General features: G+C 40.6%; 1 protein-coding gene across 2 annotated transcripts; it reads right to left on the reverse strand.

Annotated features, from left to right (window-relative positions):
- Positions 1–5,438: 5,438 nt before the first annotated feature.
- LOC133483341 (midkine-A-like) lies at positions 5,439–21,851 on the reverse strand. 2 transcript variants are annotated; one of them, XM_061784447.1, is made up of 5 exons: positions 21,748–21,851; positions 12,791–12,867; positions 8,863–9,030; positions 8,603–8,764; positions 5,439–7,928 (listed from the first exon to the last, which is right to left on the reverse strand). In XM_061784447.1, exons 2-5 carry the CDS (start codon positions 12,864–12,866, stop codon positions 7,900–7,902), a joined length of 435 nt encoding a protein of 144 aa, XP_061640431.1. In that variant the 5' UTR covers position 12,867; positions 21,748–21,851; the 3' UTR covers positions 5,439–7,899. The 2 variants fall into 2 exon arrangements, with proteins under 2 accessions (XP_061640431.1, XP_061640421.1); XM_061784437.1 differs by lacking the exon at positions 21,748–21,851 and adding an exon at positions 19,374–19,660.
- Between the last annotated feature and the right edge of the window lie 1,142 nt (positions 21,852–22,993).

The raw sequence follows: 22,993 nt of genomic DNA on the forward strand, positions 1-22,993 counted from the left end.
GTACAATGTGTGTTGCCTGGTGACTTCTTCCCTTTAGCACGTCCATGTCACCTCATGCTGTAACCATGGTGATGCCAGTTGAAGCTATGCTACACACATTCAGGGTTGATCCAATGAGGAAGAAATCAGAACATCAGAGCTGACCTAGATTGAAAGTCAGAATGAACAGCACAGACGAGCTTGCCCGGTCTGATTATTCATTTATTTTTGTTGTGGGCATCACGGTCCGTAAAAAAAACAACAAGACATATTTTCCTAGCCCTGGAGTAAAGAAAGCTTTCCATTCATACACATCGAGGTTTTACAAAACCTTCACCATGCATCAGCGGCTAACTTTCTTGTCAGCCATCATCTCTTAATAATAGCACAGGTTTGTACAGATGCGGTAGGAATCCAACTGTAATACAACATAAGTTGCTAATGACTTTTAATATGGATTTTTGGGGCAGGGAGGACTGCTTTGGCACAAGGCATAAGAATCCAACTCTCAGTATAGGACTTCAGTCTCGATGGACCCTGTCAGAGGTGAGATGGCAGACAAACCAGAGCGGAACTTGCAGTGGCAAGCGATCTTAGATTGACAGATGTACCGGCTTTATTGCAGATGTGAAGCAGCTGGAATGGATTGCAGTTTTTGCACCAGCTGTCTTGATTGCAGATGAGCAGCAAGCAGCAACAGGCTTGACTGCAGATATATTATTTAGTTGTCGTTTCACTGTCACTCCCCTTTCAAACGTTTTTCTGTCCGACTAAAATTTTCAATAATCATCCATCGGAATACAAAGAACCACAGTGGCACTTAAAAACTCCATTGTGGCACAGTAAAACTGTTCCAGCATAAAAGGGATACAGATCCTCCTTTCAGCTTGACTTAACAGCCGAACAGGACACACAGACATTAAAAAAAAAATCTCTTATCTATTTTACTGGGAGCAAAGCCTAAACATATGGAACAACATCTAAAAGGGAGGACAGAACAAAAGGAGATTACCAAAGATTACCAGCTGGCCTGCGTTGCATGCTTTTTCAACCCTGAGAAAGCGGCCATGGACGTAAACTAAATCATACTGCACAAGAGAGAAGAAAAAAAAAAGCCACCCCAAACGTTAATAGTTGGTGATGGAGCTGTCAATGATGTGAAACGTTTTTGCAGTGAGAAGAACACCAAAGTACTGTGTTTTACCATTGATATGGTGTTTGATATCTCCAGAAAAAAATCCTGGCGATCACTATTGAGCACCCAACTATGAAATCTGTCGTCATACACATAGGGGCCCTGGATGTTGTCAAGCAGCAATCAGAGGTACTGAACCGAGATTTCATTGATCTACTAACAAAAATGCAATGTTTAGATGATGAGGTTTTCATAAGTGGGCCTCTTGAAATGGGACGATTTGGAGATGAACGTTTCAGTAGGCTCAGTCAATTAAATAAGTAGCTCAAAGAAGTGTGTACTGCGCTATGCGTGAGCTTCATTGACAATTTCTGTGTTTTTGGGGAGCACAGACATCTTTACAAGGTAGACAAACGGCTTCTGTCTAAATAGACAAGGGCTTAAGTTATTGGCAGCCAACAGTTTTTTCAGTGAACGCCATTCAGTGGCCCGAAAGGAAAACATTGGCCTTGTTGATGCGGCTGAAGGACAAAAAGCGCAGAAGGAGTCTCCAGTTGTTCCCAAACAATTGGAGGAACAAGAGATAAGGCGACACAAGGCACAGATGGAGTCACCAGCATCACCCAAACAATCGGAGGAACAAGGGATAAGGCGACACAAGGTGCATATAGAGTCACCATTGTCACCCAAACAATCTGAGGAACGAATGACGAATGAGATGAGGCAGGACTTGGAATCTCCCTCCCTGCCCCATTGGAGCAAATCCCAATGCAAACCTCAGTCTCTACTAACCTAAATGCCCTGTTAGATGTGACGGACAGGATGAAGGCTATTGTCAATATTGGAATGCAACGCACACCACGTCAAGATCTTCCTCCCATCCCCCCTCCCCTGAAACCAACCTCCACTAAGATGTGAAGGGCCCCTCCTCTACTCATGAAGAATCTTATCTCCAAATCTGATTGATATGTGCGTGGTCTTTTCCAGAATAAGTCAGACCCTTCCTTATGGAGAGCAGGCATTTTCCATCCCTGTAATTACAAGGGACAGAAAGTTGGTCAAAGAAATATGGCACAAAAAAAGTAGAACTACAAACTTAGCGAGGACAAAATGTGAATCTATCAAAACATTGTCTCCGGTTATCTCTGCGAGTCTAGCTCTTTTCAATATCAGGTCACCGGGTAAGAAATCAATGTTGATTAATGACATCATTACAACCTGTGATCTAGACTTTTTGCTACTAAATGAAACGTGGTTAACAGAAAGTAGCTGTAATACCATTTTAAATGAGGAAACACCAGCAAATTTTAATTTTATGAACAAGCGTCGAATAGGAAAAAAAGGCGATGGTATTGCTTTTATTTTCATATTTCAGTGTGAAGACATTATACTGGGTGGTTTTAGGTCTTTTGAATATCTCTGTTTTTTAGTTAAAGGTGACCCAAAGGTTATTGTTTTAATAATTTATAAACCTCCAAGATCACCTCACATCTTAGACCTGGTCATCTCTAAGGATGTTGAAATTCTATCAATTGACATTAAGGATATGGCTATTTCTGACCATTACAGATTATCCCAAAACTTCAGACAATCTCTATGTCTCTTAAGAAAGGTACATAAATGAGAGTACCGCCACTAACTTTATGGAGACCATAACTGTGCCACAAACTGTGAATGCTGAGACAGTTGATGAACCTTTGGATCATTTCACCCTGAAAATCTCAAATGTCATGAATGCTGTTGCTAAGACAATCTTGAGGCGACCAAGAACATCGTGGAGGAGGACAATGATGGTAAAGAACTCTAAATCAAAGTGTAGGAAAGCAGAACGTAAGTGAAGAAAAACTAAACTCCAAATTGACTATAACCTCTACAGACAAAGTCTTTGTAATTTTAACCAAGAGTTAGTCAGGGCTAGACAGCAACACTTTTCTGAAATCATGAGTAAGAACTTCAACAATACTTGCACAGTTTGATGTGGTTGACAAGCTCAAAATCCCCCCGAATCAGATAGCTCCAGAACTCCTAACAGCAGATAAATGCAATGAATTTGCTTATTTTAGTGAAAAAAATACCATCCATCAGGTTAAATATTGGAACAAAGCAGCAAAATGATAGTCATAGCAAATCAATTACTAAAACTGCCTTCTACCATCTGAAGAACATATCCAGAGTGAAGCCTTGCATGTGCCAACAGACCAGGAGAAGCTCATCCATGCTTTTACCTCAAGTAGACTTGACTATTGTAAGGGTCTTCTGACTGGACTCCCCAAAAAGAGCATTCAACTTCTGACCAGAACAAAGAGGTCAGATCATATTACTCCAATTCCAAAGTCTTTACAGTGGCTGCCAGTCAGCTTTAGAATAGATTTTAAAGTTCTGCTACTGGTCTATAAATCACTAAATGGTTTAGGTCCTGAATACATGAAAGAAATGCTAATGGGATATAAACCGAGTAGGGCTCTGACATCTACAGACTCAGGTCAGATAGTGCCGCACAGAGTCCAAAGTCCTATGTCCTTCGGCTGGCCTGGGAACGCCTCAGGATCCCCCCGGAAGAGCTGGATGAAGTGGCTGAGGAGAGGGAAGTCTGGGCCTCCCTGCTAAAGCAACTGACCCCGTGACCCGACCTCGGATAAGCGGTAGAGAATGGATGGATGGATGGATGGATGGATGGATGGAGAGTCCAAAGCAAACACGGTGAAGGAGCATTTAGCTATTATGCTGCACACAAATGAAATAAGTTGCCAACAGAAGTGACGTCAGCCCCAAGTGTGAATGTTTTCAAGTCCAGGTTAAAAACTCTTCTTTTTTTCTCATTTCTACTTTTAAATGATATTTCTTGCACTCTATGCTGTTTTAATTGTACTTTTCTTTTTCTCTTTGTTTTAAATGGTTATAAGCGTCTTTTTTCTTTGTTTTTAAATGCTTTTAATCGTGTAAAGCACATTGAGTTACCCTGTGTATGAAATGCGCTGGATAAATACATTTGCTTTGCTTTGCTTAACGTAAGCCCCTGGATGCTTTCTGCCGATCTCATTTGAGAATTAACTCATTCACTGCCAGCTGTTCTCAAATCCGACTTTCCTATATTGCCAGCCGTTTACCAGCATTTTGACTTTCAAGACCCACAGAATATTGTGTTCTGACAGTATAAGCACCAAACCTCATGTTGCAGCCTTGTTGGCACATGATGGCCATTTACCAACTATCCAGCTCACAACATGCCTTGAAAATGTGTCTTCATGTATTTCTGAGCCCACTGCAAATGTTTCTTCATGTAAGGGTGGCCGAATTATGCAGAACTTGAAGCCTTTGGAGGATCCTGCATCTCGAGGTTCTTGGGACTCCGACGAGACCGGCAGTTTGAACTATCTGCTTGTGGCTCATTAGTGCCGTTTTTAACAGCTGCTGTCCTAATACAACGTATTTGCCTGACAGAAACTCTCCTTAATATGGCATTATTGCAACCAATTATTCTTTCAGTGTCCAGTCTTTTCATTCTTTTGCAGGCCATTATTCTATTCTAGGCTTTTCATCAACAGAGCCTTATTTTCCCCCCATTACGCATAAAAACTGTCACTTGCTTAATGATATAGAACAACCTCCTAAAGTAATTTTCCTTTAATTAGATTCCTCTGGGAAACTAGTGATTAAACCTGTTTGAGATTTATTTGAGTAATCTAAACAGAGAGGAGAAACAACGTACACAAAAATCCCCCAGAAAAAAAATAAACGTCAAAGATTTATTTGACAGAAATTCTATTCATCTTGATGCATCTAGCGCATATATTAAATAAAATTAATTAAATCATTTTTTTTTTTATCTGATAAGTAAAATAAATGCTCAGGTTTGGATTGTTTGCAGTGTACTCTAAAGATACAAAAGATAGATGTACTTTCTGTTTTTCTATGCTCTAGAGTCAAGAATGTTTGCACGCACTGTACTTCTCCACAATATATTATTTGCTTGCATTCAGACATTAATCATTGTTGAGTTTGCATTTTTATGATTGTACTCAAGTTAAATGTATTAATTTGGGGCTAGTGAGCTTATTTTTAACACGACACATCTAGTTTGCTTAAATTCAGGGAATTTCATTTGACTTTCCTCTGTTTTTACTGGATATTAAAAGAAATGTGTTACTATCAGCATAATGTGTGTTTGTCCGTGTCTGAATTAGTGCTATCACAACAAATCTTATGTTTCAAGTGAAACATACACACACACACACACACACACACTCCTTTTTGCTGTGCATGTTTGTTTGATATACAGTGTTGATATGTTGCTGTGTGTCATGCAAAGAATACAGTGAAAACATTGACAAATTGAAAACAATACATTTACATTTGTAGCATTATTAAGACTAACACAAGCAACAGAAACAACTGTAAAAATTGCATTACATTCAATGCACAGATACTGCACAATCATCAAAACCTTTGGGGACATTTTTATTTTCTCGATGTTGCTAAATGTATTTGACAACATTGCATCCTAATTGCAGACTTTCATTGCATAAGGACCATGAACCAGTGTAATCCATTCATGTTAGTCGTTAATACTTCCCAAATAAAACAGAGAGCCAGCAAAATGTGCTAAGTCCTGCTTTGTTTGCAATCCAGCTGGCGTACGGCCATTTTACACGTCACTGTCAAGGAGCTAAAAGCCTTCCAGAAAGGAAACATCAGTGGTTCCTCGATCATAATTCCTTTGTGCAGCCTTCTCGCTCATCCCTCATCGCTTCTCGGTCAAATTTGACTCGTGTCTCCTAAAAGCGATTGTGAATGCATCAAAGTGTGTTAAATCAAGCAAAATGGTGGTAATGGTGAGGATCTTTAAACTGTGAAAGTGAACATGTCATCGATGTGAGTCTTTTGTATGGGGCGGTGACAACAGCGTTCAAAGAGAGAGCTTAAAACAGTCCCAAGAACTGTCTGTGTGTGTCCTCACCACATTTGAAAAGGCCCCAGAAACATGGGTCAATCCTGTGTCACTCATAAAAAATATACTTGCCCTCTTCTCTGAAACATTGATTAAGAATTCACGTCAGACAGGCTAGTAATACATTTTGAAAAGATCTGTTATAAAGATCATTTGTTATAGACAAGGGTTTTGAGGATATTCTTGGCTGCAGTAAAAACTGACAAAACATACTATATGAACAATATGTAAGGGCTCAATCCCGATCATTACAATTAAATACTGTACTGTACAGGAAAATGTTTTGTCCTGTTGGAATAAAAGTAATAGCACTAATACAAACTGTGCATGTTTTGACATTTTGTGAAGCTAACTTGGACCACCTGCGATTGGCTGGCGACCGGTTCAGGGTGTACCCCGCCTCTCGCCCAAAGATAGCTGGGATAGGCTCCAGCACGCCCGCGACCCTAGTGAGGAGAAGCGGTACGGAAAATGAATGAATGAATGAACTTGGACCACTCTTTGTCATTTGATCAAAAGAGAAATAATGTTGAAAAACTAGTGAAATTATAAAGTCATATGAAAACTACTGGTCTCTTGTGATTTTTGCTTTCATTCATTTGAAAAGGGCATTAGGTATTTTAGTGCACAACAATCCACAAATAGCCTGTGAAAATCTCGAGAGATTGTATAGTGGTAGGAGATACAATACATGGACATTTACCTGCCCAAAAATAGGCCGTTACTCAGAGCTGTTTCTAATATTTGAATCCTCTTATGAACCTAAAGATGGTTGTTTAATTATAGTTTTTAAATATTTTTTTTTTGTCAAGGTCCCATTGAGTAGTATTGAGATCAAGTGCGCTGTGAGTTGTGTAAACTCTGCCAGGCAATCTGTGTGATAGTAGTCCCATCCCTGCCTCACTTGTTCTTCTGTTGTTCTTCCCAGTTTGTTCAGTCAAAGCTTTAAAAAAAAAAATATCTATTTTTTCCACAGTTTACTTTTGGGGAATCCTGTCTGTCATGCACACCAGCTTTTATATTTACACTGTTTATGTACTGCAATTCTGCCTCACAGTTCTGGGGGCCGGGGTTTAAATCCCAGCCCCGCCTGTGTGGAGTTTGCATGTTCTCCCCGTGCCTGCGTGGCTTTTCTCCGGGCACTCCGGTTTCCTCCCACATCCCAAAAACATGCATGAATTGGAGACTCTAAATTGCCCGTAGGTGTGAATGTGTGTGCGAATGGTTGTTTGTTTCTATGTGCCCTGCGATTGGCTGGCAACCAGTTCAGGGTGTACCCCGCCTCCTGCCCGATGATAGCTGGGATAGGCTCCAGCATGCCCGCGACCCTAGTGAGGAGAAGCGGCTCAGAAAATGGATGGATGGATGATTGATTGAGCACATCTGCCTCACAGTTGTGGGGACCGGGGTTCAAATCAGCAAATGTTTTATTCCCAGAAAAATCTAAAGAATAACACAAATAACATTTAGTTGAAATATGACCTTGGTCTTTATTATTATTTTTTATCAATGATTTGAAAAATAACATTATTATTTGAAAATGTGTACACATTATAGTTTAGTGGAATCTGCTATTGCAGTGCACTAATGCTAATTACTGATGACTAGATAATAATAGCAGGATGATCCTTGGACCATATTGATAACATCAGATTCAGAAGAGATTTACAATGGAGTATTTTCTACTTTCTACATCAAAATTAGAGTCATATTTTGAGAAAGTCTACAAACAAAACTAGTTTAGTTCTATAAACGTCCAAATGCCAGAGTTGATATGGTTCACAAAATGTATTGATAAAGATCCTTGTGTCTGTCCCCAGAAATTCCTCTCTTGCATCTACTGTCCACTGCCTTTTTTCTTCTTTCCTAGAAAACCCAAAGAGGAAGAGCATCATTTATACAACACAAAGCTAAATATAATGTGTACGTTTCAGCATTTAAGTCACTTTGCATTTTCAAGTTGCTACACTGAAAAAAAAAAAAGTAATGAAATGAGGAAGATATTAATTAATTGAAGAAAAATGATCTGCCAATACCCCAGGAAAATTTGACTTGACATTTAAAGAAAAAAATGCGTGCATTGTAGTATTTAAGTCACTATTCCAAATTTGCCAAAAGTTTTCAAACAAAGGTTTAAAATATCTAAATTTGTTGTGAGGCGCATTTTGGGGGGAAAAGGTTGCTAGGCTTATCTTAAAAATTGCTAACTCGAGCAACAAACGTCTTACGTTAGCCTCAGTGGCTGCGCTGCCTGAGCAACTTCTGTGGGCTGCTACCAAATCACTATTGTTTTCACTTCTTAAATTCATAGCTTGATATCCCAAAAGTGAACTTAACCTGCTCTTGTGATAGTTATGAGTTCCTTTTTCGAGCAGTGTATATGCGACAATTGACAGAATGTCCTATGTTGAGCCAGTCTAGTGCAGCCTAAATGGGGTTAATACAAGATAGCGTATTATTGCGGACGTGTAGCACAGGTGAAGGAAAACATTTCCTGTTTATCACAGGCTATACAATTCTAACACAGCGATCACGCTAACCTTTGCTTTTTGTCTTGGTTTTGCCAACGCAAGGTTTGGTGACGGAAATGGTCTGCAGGCACTCAGCATTATACAGCGCCTTCTTCAAGGTCCCGCTTCTGGCCTGGACGCCAGCAGTCGGGTCACAATCACCCCAACTTCCAAACCTATACTTGCAGTCAGCTGGATGGTAAAATCACAAAGGATGTAATCACCAAGATTTGGGAATCATTTCGCTGTAATGATTCTACTGTAACGATAATAGTTAATAGTTAAGTTACCTCCAAAGTTTTTTTTCCAGTTGCAGGGTACTTTACATTTCATTTTCTTGGTCTGCTGATTACATATCCCCTCCCTAAACCCGGCACCACAGTCTCCGTTGCTAGGGACACAGTTTCCATAGCGCCAGTCAGTACAATCTAACCCAGACTGGGAAGGTTTGATTTTTTCTGTGGATCGAGCAAAAATGGATTAACACGCATGCCATCAACATTATGTGCTTCTAGTTCAAGGAAAAACATGAAAAATACAATAAGCTTTAAAGGGGATTGCAAAATAATAATAAAAAAATATTTGTTAGCACGACAGGACAGTAGTACATTGGGAAAATGATCTGTGAAGAATAAAAAAGCCCTCTTTGGCCCCATCCTCTGCGTCTAATTGGAGTTGCAAAAAAAAACAAAAAAAAACACCGCGCCTGATACAGAAAGTGTGACTGATGAGGTGTCACTCATTTGCTGAGCACTCACAGGCACACTTATAGCAGGCCCACCTGTTAACACGGGCTACAGAAGCTTTGTCGAAACTGAATATCCACCTCAGGAAATTTTTATTTTTTTTTAAATTGCCCATCCCTCAACAACTGGCCATAACACTAGCAGAGCAAAGGGACCTCAGGCAGTTGAGAGGATTCAGAAGCAATGCCAAATTAGCAACATTTCTGCTTGACAGTTAAGTTTATTACCTATTTTTGATTTTTAATTGATTATATGTTCCAAAAATACAATTTGATATATAACAACATATATACTATTATAATTCATTGTAATAATATATAATATAATATATATAATCAGGCGACACGGTGAACGACTGGTTAGCACATCTGCCTCACAGATCTGGAGACCGGGGTTCAATCCCCGGCCCCGCCTGTGTGGACTTTGCATGTTCTCCCCGTGCCAGCGTGGGTTTTCTCCGGGTACTCCGGTTTCCTCCCACATCCCAAAAAACTTGACCCGGTTTTGGACCGGTGTACCCCCAGCTCATTTAAAATGGTACGTCTGCGCGGGTGTGGCCGTCACCGCGGCTGGCTTCAATCCTGCCCAATCAGAGCGGGTTATTGCGTATCCTTTAAAAGCGGCGAAAATACTCGCATGGTGACGTCATATATAAAGAGTACTCGGCTACCCCCTGCAAGACTGGAGCATTGAACGTTTGCCGTATACCCTTATTAAATACAGAATGAGCTGGTGAAAAATCACTGCCGACTTAAATGTGTCCACGGACCTCATTGATCTACATCCCCTTAAATATTCGTCCGTTTCCACCACAACCGCCGTAGCAGTGTGCAGGCCAGTACATGCATTTAAAAAGATATAATAAAGATGACAACAACATTAATCTAGTCAATGAATAGAGTTCTACAATGATTAAGAGGTTTGGATGCTCACTGTTGAAATAAATCTGTGATCCACCACACAAGTCTCTGCCTGCACGTACGCCATCAGATTCAGCAATATCGTGTTACATCCCAGTGCCACAACTTAAAGTTTAGACTGACTTTCTGACAAAAACATCGCACTCCGCCAAGTGCATCTCCAAGGGCACACACTTGCTACGCTGCCACCACCCAGCTTAGCGCACACGGGGGCTGCCAATGTGTTTGCACGAAAACAAAGATGCATCACTGAAATAGAGCCCTCAGTCACCAAAACGTCACATGCTCCAGGCGGAATCCAAAGGACACCCACTCGCTGCACTGACCCTGCCCAGCTTGGCGCCGACAGTTCTGCCAAATAGGAAAACAGGCATAGCAAGCCTTGTGCTGGCAGAAATATCAAGATGCGCTCCGGCGCACCTGCTACAGTCTACGAATATCGAGCCCTTAGTGTTATAGTAACAGTCCCTTATGAATAAGGCTACCAACATAGCAGCGGAGGCTAACATTGGCTTGTTTACAGTGCTAATGCTAGCTTAGTATTGTGCTATATGCGCTTCTATTTTGTTGAAGCTGGATACGCGATCTCTGTGACAATTTATCACAACTGCAGACTTTCATAATTGCATGCGATTTAACAACCGTGCACGTTAGTGAGGGGAGTGGCTTTGGGGGATTAGTCACATACTGTAGGGCTGCATTCAAATCTTTCAACACTGCTAACTTCCCCTTTATAGAGAATATATTATGAAAATATTACTTAAAATGCTTATGATATTTGTAAAAAAGAAAAAGAAAAAAGGCCTCGTTGTACTTCCGGGTGGCAGAAAGTGATCGACTACAACTGACTGGAACTGACGACTTGCTATGTTTGACGTTGGGTCACCAAATATACCCTAAAAGATTGAGGTCTTTTTGGATTTCCTGAAAAGAGAAATCAAAAGTATTCCAGCCGAACCTGTGGGTGAGTACAATAAATCCGGTAGATGCCGTAAATAGTCGTCCAGAGAAGATCGCAAGACTGCCAAGTGGAGTACTAGCCACTTCTAAAGAGACTGGGAACCAAACCCCCATCATCGGCCTTGTGGAAGACATTGTCCCACAAGTATGTATTAAAGGTTTGGCCAAATCGTCATTGAGTAATTTAGCAAAAGATAATGGCTGGCCCACGAGCTAACGTCAGCTTGGCACGCTATTCGTTTTTACAATGAGAAGAGCATGTCTGCGATATTACTCAGTGCAACAGAATTAGCCAGTCCCTCAATAATCATGTGAACTACAATATGTCAGAGTTTCCACCACTTCTATTTTTGAATCAACTTATCTGTTGAAATGTAAATTATGGCCCACGTACCATCTCCCTCAGAAGCAATTAACCATAACATCATCTTTTTTACCGACAGGTTACACTTTTAAACTACGGTGGTCGAGAAGAAGGCAAAAATCATCATTTAAATCTGTTTTTTCAATTGCGCTGCCTTGGTCAAATGAGATGCAAGGGTTTGTTTCCCAGTTACTACTTGGAGAAAGCCACCCGGATGTTCGTGTGGTGTCACGGTGAAACAGCTCATACAAATAGTATCTAGTAAATCTTTCGTTATGTGCCTAATTTCTGAACATGTCTGTAAGCAGCCATTGTGCACGTCCGCCCCACTTTTACGTAACAGTAGTTGTGCATGAACTGCTGCCTCCATGAGTGAAAATAATTTGAATGTTTTTATGGGCGTTCCCTTTTATTCCACACTCTGGGCTCTGCAGCCGCCTGTTCGATCTCCTTCCTGCGCCACTGGTTGTCATGGTAACGAAATCCATACACTTGGCTCAGCAGTACACAGAGCGAGGTATACAGTCGCTCATTTGTATGACACAGGGCCGCTCTCACAAAAGGTACAGTATGTTGAGTCTACTATTCTTTTTGATACTTGTTAAGGCACTTGTGGGGAAAATAATGCACAGTATATCTCCTTTCAAATGAAAATTTTTGTTGGAAGTAGATGCTTTTAGACAAGCTTTTCTAGCCCATTTTTGGGGGTGCTGAAGCGGCCCTAAAATTAATCCCAGCCCCCTTAAAATTTGAGCGATCTAAACACATTTTTTAAACTGTATGTCATTTTTAAACAACCTAGAAAAGTTTAAACCATACAATACCATAAAATACATACAATACTTTGACTAAAACGTAATGTTTTAACCTAAAATAAATACAGCAGAACCCCCCCCCCTTCCTATTGTTACCAGTCCTCATTTTTGCTGCATGTAATCGTAGGATATTGTTTATGTTGTTAGGTAGGAGTTGGCTGATTTTTTTTTTTTTTTTTTTAAAGCTATAGGAAACGATTCTGGTGGTCAGACAATACCACTGGGCTCTGTTTGAATTGGATCGAGAGAAGTTAGTTATTGTCTCATACACATGTGATAATGTTAAAGACAAGGTGCTACTGAATAGTTTACTGACTGGCATAGGTGTTTCAAGCCCATTTTTGGGGGTGCTGCACCCCTAAACCTCTGATGCTTTTTACATGATCAAAAGAGCGGTAGAGGAAAACCCATACCTTTGTTGTTTTTCCCTCCAGCTACGGCTTTGACTGTGATGAGAGCAACAAAGAGCAGCAGCAGCGCAGCCTTCATCCTGTTAAAACAAACAGCAGCAGAAAAGTCCACATTAACATGTCAACCTGTTCACCATTCGGTCAACAATACAGTCTTTGAGTCTTTAGAGTGAAAATCATTTTCAATTACCATGATGTTATTGGGGGCATACATACATACAATTCAGGTCAAATGTCACATAAACCAGTTATTTTAAAAAAAATATATATATTTTTTTCACCCTAGAATTGAATGACTTCTCCTAAAGCAACCCAAAATACACATCCATCCATCCATCCTTTTTCTGAGCCGCTTCTCCTCACTAGGGTCGCGGGGTACACCCTGAACTGGTTGCCAGCCAATCGCAGGGCACATAGAAACAAACAACCATTCGCACTCACAGTCACGCCTACGGGGAATGTAGAGTCTCCAATGAATGCATGTTTTTGGGATGTGGGAGGAAAGCGGAGTACCCGGAGAAAACCCACGCAGGCACGGGGAGAACATGCAAACTCCACACAGGCGGGGCCGGGGATTGAACCCCGGTCCTCAGAACTGTGAGGCTGACGCTCTAACCAGTCTTCCACCGTGCCGCCTCCAAAATACACAAACATGAAAACTATTTTTTTATTTCGTTCTTTTGTACAGGTGCTTCAAAGTTTCTGTACACTGAGGCTGTTACGGGTCAAATTTAACCCGTGTTGACTAAAATTGCTTTTAGATTTACCAGTCTGCATGTGTGTAATGGTAGGAATCTTGAAACTGCAAAACTGCACATGCCATAATTGTGTATTTTAATGGCACAGTAGTAACAGTGTTCAAGAGGGCGCTTCAAACAGTCCTCACAATTGTCTGTGTTGCCATCACATTTGCACAGTAACATGCACCTGTTGGTCTTCGAAGGGTCATGCGGGAATCTCCAAACAGTAAAACAGCATAAGAAAGCTCATACATACAGGACATTACATTGTTCTAAAGTAGATGTTTGATCCAAAAACAAGTGATGTCAAACATAAAAAGGGAGCTGGAGTGCTGCTTGTACGTCTGTCACCCTGATGGTCTTGGAAGGGTTAAATATTCATCAAAAAGAGATTGGAAATAACTACTGGTCAGGGCACTAAGTTGAATACCACATTAAAAAAAACAAAACGCACTTTTTCCCTTTTTTCTGAAACCCATTTACTTGTCAGAGAGGCTCTTGAAGTAAACCATTTTGAAAAGGTCTGCGGTTAATAATTTGAAATGATCATAATTATCATGAGGATATTCATAAATTGACCCAGAATATATTATGCATGCACGGGAAATGAACAATAAACCCTGGACTCTACAATACTATAACCATAACATTCAAACTTCACAGAGAAAGGATAAGCCGAGACCTCAGAATTGTGAGGCAGACATTGTAACCACTCATGCACCATGCTACCCACAGATGAAAATAGACTGGTGCCTTGATGTACACAAGCCATCCTTTGTGAAATATTTTTGCTTTGACTTAAGAGCGAATATTTGAGATACAAGCAATGTATGGGGGCAGCGAACAACTCAACTCACTTAACAACAAGCAGCAGTTTGGCAAATAGTAAAGAAAAAAGAGACTTCAAGCGGTTTAATGCCACTCACAGTTGAAGTTTACTGTCAAACTAAGCATAAAACAAAGAGAACTACATATTGTGCGTTTAAAACAACCACATAGCTTTGCCCTAGGAAAATCGTCTTATCCTAATGCTAACAAACAATGACAAACGCCATAGATTGGCTAATGAATAGTATCGGTGTCCCCGTGTTATAGCCTTTTAAGCGTATTTGAACAAAGACGGTGGAGCATCTGTTGTGGAAATTGGATGGATTCGGGAATAGCTGTTCTTTGTGCTTGTACTTTATCCGAGGCATCAAACTGACCAGTACAATACCAGGACAAGTGTTGTGGGGAAATCTATAACTGCTTGCTCCAATGTGATGTCAGGCGTTAATCCAGTCATTGCCAATCAATGTGCCGTGAGTGATAATCAGGTGTGCCGCGGGAAATTATCCAATTTCACTCAGCTGATTATCTACAACAGAAAATGTATCTATGCCAGTGATGTATAGTGAAAGGCAGAACAATTAAAGGCTGTTCCACTAGATGGCAGAAGGTACAGTTAACCTTGTTGCCATTCACACAAGAGAAATAAGATGGGCTTCCTGCGTGTATATCAGTTTTCTGTTCAACTAAACCGGCCCAGATTTCATACTGAATAAGTCAATGTGTGGGTAAATTGAGACAAGATCGTCATTCGTACCAGAATAGATCTAGTACGTTGTGCCCTCCAATCAAATAGTGACCAGTCCAAGGTGTACCTTGCCTCTTGCCCAAAGTCAGCTGGGATAGGTTCCAAGCTCACCCGTGGCCCCAATAAGGAAAAGCGATATAAAAAAAATAGATGGATCTTGCAGCAATGCACTACCGTGTAAGTGCAATGTTGAAAAGAGCAGCAACAACCCAGATAGACCACTTAGCAACCATGGGTAAGAATTAAGAACACCATATTGCCTCAGGCGGGATGACTGAACCATATGAAAAAAGTGGTTGTGTAGAAAACACAACCTAGCCCAGCAAAAAATAGTGGGGGGGAGGGGGGAAGAGTGAATAACGCCCCCTCCCCAAAATGTTTAGAATTGCACATATGAATCGTTTCAACCCTAAATATATCACAAACTATAGTCCTAAAATGCGTATTCAAACTCTTTTGATAACATTACCTTTAAAAAATTAATGGCTTACAGATTATTTGATTGAAAAATAACAAACAAATGCACCGGAAGTGTACGTGAACATGATCATGAGTGGAAGACGCTCCTTGATTTGCACAAACAATCCTGGCTAAACTTGTCTCTTCGCCAACACACAAGGACCGTAGTCTCAGTCAAGATGTAACACATCCTTGACACCAGTTACTACTTTACTATTAAAAGGGATTTGGTACCATTTTGTGGCATCTTCAATATCAGTAACGGTTTATCTGCAAGCTATAAACTCAACTGCGGTGTCCCTTAAGGCTCAGTCTTAGGCCCAGGTCTTTTTAACCTCTACGTGCTGCCAATAGTTGATAGGGCATACATTTCCGTAACTGTACAAAAGTAAAATATTATGCTTTGTTTGTGTGGGTTTTTGTTTTGTTTTGTTTTTTTAACTATTTAGCCATATGGACTGTTATTTTATGCACAATAAGTGTTCAAAGCAATAGCTCGATTTTGCCAGAAAGAGACCCTTTGTTGTGATCATTTATTTACAGGTTGGTCTTGAAATAGTTACCCGGGTAACAGAGATGCTACGCTAACTACAAGACGGTGTTAGAAATGATAACATATATTGCATGCGTTGTTGTTTTCATATATCATTTATTATTTATTTAATGGCTAGAGCTTTTTGAAAACAGTACACAGCCCCCCTCCAAAAGGCTAGTTTCTCTTGACCTGATGTTACGGACAAACATAAAAACACACGAGCCCTGCAGACTCTTTGCAGTGCTTCTCGGTCTCTCACTTCGCTATGAATGAGGTTGAGTATTATAAGATGCTGGCAGGCATGTCTGGTTTTACTCTAATCCACTCTTAGTTACTTAAAGCTTTTTTAGTTTTCTTTCCTGCTATGTAGATCACCAACTCTTTCATCGATCTGTACTGACTTTAATATGGTATTAATTACGGTATTAAATGGTTCCTGTTTCATTAATGTAGGACTCATGGATTTTGTTACAAATATGTTTGGGGTGGAAAATATTTGTGTGTATTTGTGGATTCTTTTAATGTCAGGTTCAGTGAAGATTCAAAATTGTCTGTAGGTGTTAATGTGAATGCTTATATGTCCATATGTGCCCTGTGATTGACTGACGACCAGTCTAGGGTGTACCCTGCCTCTCACCCAAAGTCAGCTCGGATAGGCTCCTATTCACTCGAGACCCTAATGAGGATAATCGGTATAGAAATTGGATGGATAGCTTTTAGCATTTAGTATTCAATATCGACCAAATACAGACTCAGTATAATGTCGTCTTGTAATCAGTCAGGGTTTAGCAGTGGTGGGCCATGCATTTGGTACCTGGGCCTTAATAAAACCACAAACATATCACAATGATAGAAACCATCAACACTATACAAAAACGTAACAGCACGCAACTCTACATCATCTCGAGCAAATCAGAATCAATATTTAACTTGTAACTTAACAAAGACAAAAATAAAAACTACATCATACTCACCAGAGATGCTGATTATTAAATTCATGAACGTGTGCAGTTCACAACAGACCTGCTTTGTTATTCAAACTTAGCTGTGAGAAGGTTGCTCTGACCAACTAATCAGATGATGGAATATTTCTGATGTCATCAAGGGCCAGTGCTCTGACCCTGTGAGGATGAATTTGAAAACCGATTGGTTAAAGAAAACGTCCCATTGCTAATATAGTTTCAAATGACAAAATGATTCTGAAGGCACTGGCAGATTAGATTTACATGGCAACGCAAAATGGCTGAAATCCGATTGGGCAAATTTAAAAAAAATAATAATAATAATTTAAAAATAAAAAATACAAAAATCAAACATCCACATAGAGGTAATGGAAGCAGTGTGACCAAGAAAACACTATGGAATGGGGAGAAAAGGCTTTAGGGAATCCATTACTAAAATTTCAGTTGCTATACAGTAGATTAGAATTTAGGTAGCAAATGTAGGCCAGCAGAGAATGTCCACCACTGGCCTTTACATTTGATGTTTGAAGTCGTTTAAAATCCTGAAAATGTTACAGTACCACTACAAGGAGGAGTCACTGATTTAAGGGTAGGACGATTGAAAGTTGAATCTCTCTCTCCCCCTCCACGCACTAAAAACTTTGACAAGAATTCGAGGATGAAAAAGCTAACATCTTTTTAATGTTTACTATAGTAGGTGTACTAAAGTGAAACGCTCTAGTGTAGCATTTTCTCTGGTCTGTCTGCCAGAAGATATTATCCCAGAACGCCTTTCTTGGCTCTCTTGTCAATTTACTAAACGTAGCCTGAACACACATTCCTCTGGACAATTCCACTACATCGTCCATTTAGCTTTGTGTGAACAAAAAGGATAGTTCTTAGATGCAGCATTTGTGTTGAATGCATCTTTAGAAAATTGATAATATGAATGATGATAATCGTTTGCATGGTTATGCAGCCATGGCAAGAGAGGACTGTGTCATTCTGTTATTTTAGTTATTATTTAACCCAACTTTATTTGCATTTTTTGGGTTATTATACACAGTATTTTGGGGGAGACTGCAGATATCATCCCAGCTGCGAGAGGTGGACGACACCCTGCACTTTTCACCAGTCAATCACAGGGCACTTACAGTACAAAGACAAACATTCACTCGATCAATGAGTGAGAATGGAACCCATGCTACCAGATACCTGTATGTCAAATTAATTTTTGTCACGGGTCACATCGTAGTTACGGTTTCCCTCAGAAGGGCTTTATGACTGTGAAACTGTAAATACGGTCCCCTCCAAAGGTATTGAAACGGCAAGGTCAATTCCTTTGTTTTTGTTGTATACTGAAGACATTTGGGTTTCAGATCAAAAGATGAAGATGAGACAAAAGTTCAGAATTCCAGCTTTCATTTCATTCTATTTGTAACCGTACATCTACAACCCCAATTCGAATGAAGTTGGGATGTTGTGTTGAAGATATTTAATGTTCAAACTGATAAACTTTATTGTTTTTAGCAAATAATCATTAACTTGGGATTTTATGGCTGCAACACGTTCAAAAAAAAGCTGGAACAGGTGGCAAAAAAGACTGATAAAGTTGAGGAATGCTCATCAAACACCTGTTTGGAACATCCCACAGGTGAACAGGCTAATTGGGAACAGGTGGGTGCCATGATTGGGTATAAAAGGAGATTCCCTGAATTGCTCAGTCATTCACAAGCAAAGATGGGGCGAGGTTCACCTCTTTGTGAACAAGTGCGTGAGAAAATAGTCCAACAGTTTAAGTACAATGTTCCTCAACGTACAATTGCAAGGAATTTAGGGATTTCATCATCTACGGTCCATAATATCATCAAAAGGTTCAGATCTGGAGAAATCAATGTATGTAAGCCAAAAACCAACATTGAAAGATCCCTCAGACGGCAATGCATCAAAAACCGACATCAATGTGTAAAGGATATCACCACATGGGCTCAGGAACACTTCAGAAAACCAATGTCAGTAAATACAGTTCGGCGCTACATCTGTAAGTGCCACTTGAAACTCTACTATGCAAAGCAAAAGCCATTTATCAACAACACCCAGAAACGCAGCCGGCTTCTCTGGGCCCGAGCTCATCTAAGATGGACTGTTGCAAAGTGGAAAGGTGTTCTGTGGTCCGACAAGTCCACATTTCAAATTGTTTTTGGAAAATCTGGACGTCGTGTCCTCTGGGCCAAAGAGGAAAAGAACCATCCGGACTGTTATGGACGCAAAGTTCAAAAGCCAGCATTTGTGATGGTATGGGTCTGTGTTAGTGCCAATGGCATGGGTAACTTACATATCTGTGAAGGCACCAATAATGGGCAGCACGGTGGACGACAGGTTAGAGCGTCTGCCTCACAGTTTTGAGAACCGGGGTTCCATCCCTGGCCCCGCCTGTGTGGACTTTGCATGTTCTCCCCGTGCCTGCGTGGGATTTCTCCGGGCACTCCGTTTTCCTCCCACGTCCCAAAAACATGGATGGTAGGTTAATTGACAACTCTAAATTGCCCGTGGGTGGGAATGTGAGTGCGACTGGTTGTTTGTACGTGCCCTGCGATTGGCTGGCAACCTGTTCAGGGTGTACCCCGCCTCCGATGATAGCTGGGATAGGCTCCAGCACGTCCGCGACCCTAGTGAGGAGAAGCGGCTCAGAAAATGGATGGATGGATGGATGGATGGATGGATGGCACCATTAATGCTGAAAGATACATACAGGTTTTGGAGAAACATATGCTGCCATCCAAGCAACGTCTTTTTCATGGAAGCCCCTACTGATTTCAGCAAGACAATGCCAAACCACATTCTGCACGTGTTACAACAGCGAGGCTTCGTAGTAAAAGAGTGCGGGTACTAGACTGGCCTGCCTGCAGTCCAGACCTGTCTCCCATTGAAAATTTGTGATGCATTATGAATCGTAAAATATGTCAAAAACGGAGACCCTGGACTGTTGAACAGCTGAAGCTGTACATCAAGCAAGAATGGAAAAGAATTCCACCTACATAGCTTCAACAATTAGTGTCCTCAGTTCCCAAACGTTTATTGAATGTTGTTAAAAGAAAAGGTGATGTAACATGATGTGGTAAACATGACCCTGTCCCAGCTTTTTTGGAACATGTTGCAGCCATGATTATTTGCTAAAAACAATAAAGTTTATCAGTTTGAACATTAAATATCTTCTATATAAATATGACTGTGGTGTATTCAATTAAATATAGTTTGAACATGATTTGCAAATCATTGTATTCTGTTTTTATTTATGTTTAACACGACATCCCAACTTCATTGGATTTGGGGGTTGTAGATGTGTTGAACAACTCAGGACAGAGCACCTTTTGTTTGAAGCCACCCACTTTTCAACTGAGCAAAAGTATTGTAACAGACATTATTAAATTAACTTCAAGTGAATAAAATGTAATATTTGGTGGCAAAACCCTTACTTGCAATAACTGCATCAAGCCTGCGACCCATTGACTTCACCAGACTGTTGCATTCTTCATTTGAAATGCTTTTCCAGGCCTTCACTGCAGCCTCTTTCAGTTCTTGTTTGTTTCTGGGGGTTTCTCCCTTCAATCTCCTCTTCAGGAGGTACAATACATGCTCTATTGGGTTAAGGTGCGGTGATTGACTTGGCCAGGCTAAGACCTTCCACTGATGAAGTCCTTTGTGGTGCTGGCAGTGTGTTTTGGGTCATTGTCTTGTTGCATGATGAAGCTTCTCCCGATTAGTTTGGATGCATTTATTCATCATATTCATTTATCACAAATAGACAAGTAATTGAGGGATAACTAGTTTTGAAATCAGAAGTCAAGGATAAATATGTTCAACTATTGTTGAAGTTACTGTAAAAAGGGTTTTGGTAAGAAAAACATGTTTGGAATATCTCAAGTGATTATTTATTACATATGACATTTTGAAATTTTGGTACAGATTTTAGCAAGAATCATGGCAGTTGGCACACACGATTTGCTTTTGCGGGCCACGTAAAATGATGTGGCGGCCCGGATCTGGCCTCCGGGCCTTGAGTGTGACGATTTTCCACGACACCATCAGTGACAAACTCATTAACAATTCCAGACAATGGCCAGAAAAAACGGATGCGTCATTGGCAATTTGGTTTTGTTTTTATGTAAAAACTACCTGACACATGTAGTATAGTATTTTGAAAAATGTGTTTGTCTTCTGGCATAATACAACAAGTAGAGATAAACAAATTTAAACAAAGGGAAGATTAGGGAGGGAGGTGGTGGTGGTGGTGGGGAGGGGGTCGTGTGGAGGGGTGGGGGGTGTGGGGGCAGCGGAGGATAACAGCTAAGAAAAATACATCCATTTGGGAGCAAAAATACCTCTACTCTAGTTACATTTATTGAACTTAATTGATTATTTACACGCACCCAGGCCATCCCTGCACATACCCACCATTGTGTCGATGATGTCCGGGGCCTAGACAGTCAACAACAAAAACATTCAACTTGGCTGCAGTTTCCCTTAACCTGTCTTGCTCATTAACATTTAACAAAGACTTGAAAAACAAAAACTACAAACTATGCTTTCTCAACAAGCCCTAAAGTAATCACAATTGATCTTTTACCTTCTATCGCTAGTCTCTCGCTTTCTTTTCGCTCTCGTTTAAAAAAAGACAATAGTTCTAAAGAAGACAAGGAAGCACTTACTTGTGGAGCAGCTCAAACTCGAGTGGAGGTCGAGGGCGTCAACTTTCTCTCTGAGTTCTTTTCTCTCTGCAAGCATCAGATCCCCCCCCAATACACCCCACCTCAAACAATTCGCCAACCCCCCCCCCCCTTGCCTTTGTCTACCAAACCAGTTCATTCTGGTTGCATTAGCTCCATTCAAATCCCTGTCACCCCACCCTGCACACAAACACTCACAACCTGTGTTAATCTGCAGGCCAACAGTAGCAACAAGAGGCCATAAAGTGTAACTTTGCTTTGTGCGTGTGTGTGCCGCCTGTGTGTGCTTCTGAAGAAGCCCTCCCAAAGGCAAAGTTGTAATGAGAAAAACTTCTGAAAGACACGCTTTATCTTCACGGTGATGAAGAAATGCATTTAAGATGATCACATGGTCAGTGCAATTATTAGCAAACGTGTACTGTGGAGTATGACGATTGATTCACTTGCCTTTGGCATAAGGGGAACATGTTCAAAGCCGCATTTGTTCCCCATTTCATCTTAAAATAATAGCTTGAAAGTAATGTTGATGCTTCACTGGCAAATAATAAGGACAATAGCTTCTCTGTCGTTACCGTGGCAACCCTGGATCACCAACTTTTGTGGTCGATAGTAGCGGTGATGCCAGTGGTGGGAGTGCATCACAGATGTGCAAGTCATAAGTCTCAAGTCTTAACCTTAAATCTTAAAGAAAGTCCCAAGTTACTGTGGCAAAAATCAAGCAATCAAGTAGAGTCATTACCTGGGTTTAGAAAAGCATAAGTCGCACCATCTCGCTCAGTCACAACATATATTCACACATTAGCCACTTAGGACTCAGCAATGGCACTTGCATTAGTTAGCTGTACTAACACATTTACGATCATGTTTCTGGTCCCAAAGCAGTCTCTGTATTGTGCATTACTTTCTGGTCTTCTCAATTTAACGCATAACCGATATGAAGTTTAGTTAATATTTGACCAGCTAACGGTTAACTAAACGGTGACGTTATCATAGCTTACCTGACTTTGTGGGTTTTTTAGTACAGTATGTATATATATCTCTTATCTTATCAAAACACATGGCACATTCATTGAAGATTTTCAAATGTCGTTCAGGTCAAGTCTTAGTTTTAGCCAAGCGAGTCTCAAGTCCTAAAGACTTCGAGCAACCAAATGACTGAGCGCATTTTGGATTCCACATGGGATTTACAAGTGCACCACCTTTTGGAAGCTAGAGTGAGAATCACCTA

Source organism: Phyllopteryx taeniolatus, chromosome 1 (genome assembly GCF_024500385.1).
Source record: "Phyllopteryx taeniolatus isolate TA_2022b chromosome 1, UOR_Ptae_1.2, whole genome shotgun sequence".
Lineage (NCBI taxonomy): Eukaryota > Metazoa > Chordata > Actinopteri > Syngnathiformes > Syngnathidae > Phyllopteryx > Phyllopteryx taeniolatus.

Coding starts and splice junctions, on each gene's coding strand:
- LOC133483341 (XM_061784437.1), bottom strand. Junction 9,031..12,790: donor TGGAGGGAAAAACAACAAAG/GTATGGGTTTTC, acceptor CTCGATCCACAG/AAAAAATCAAACCTTCCCAG. Junction 7,929..8,602: donor AACCAAGACAAAAAGCAAAG/GTTAGCGTGATC, acceptor TGGGTTTTCTAG/GAAAGAAGAAAAAAGGCAGT.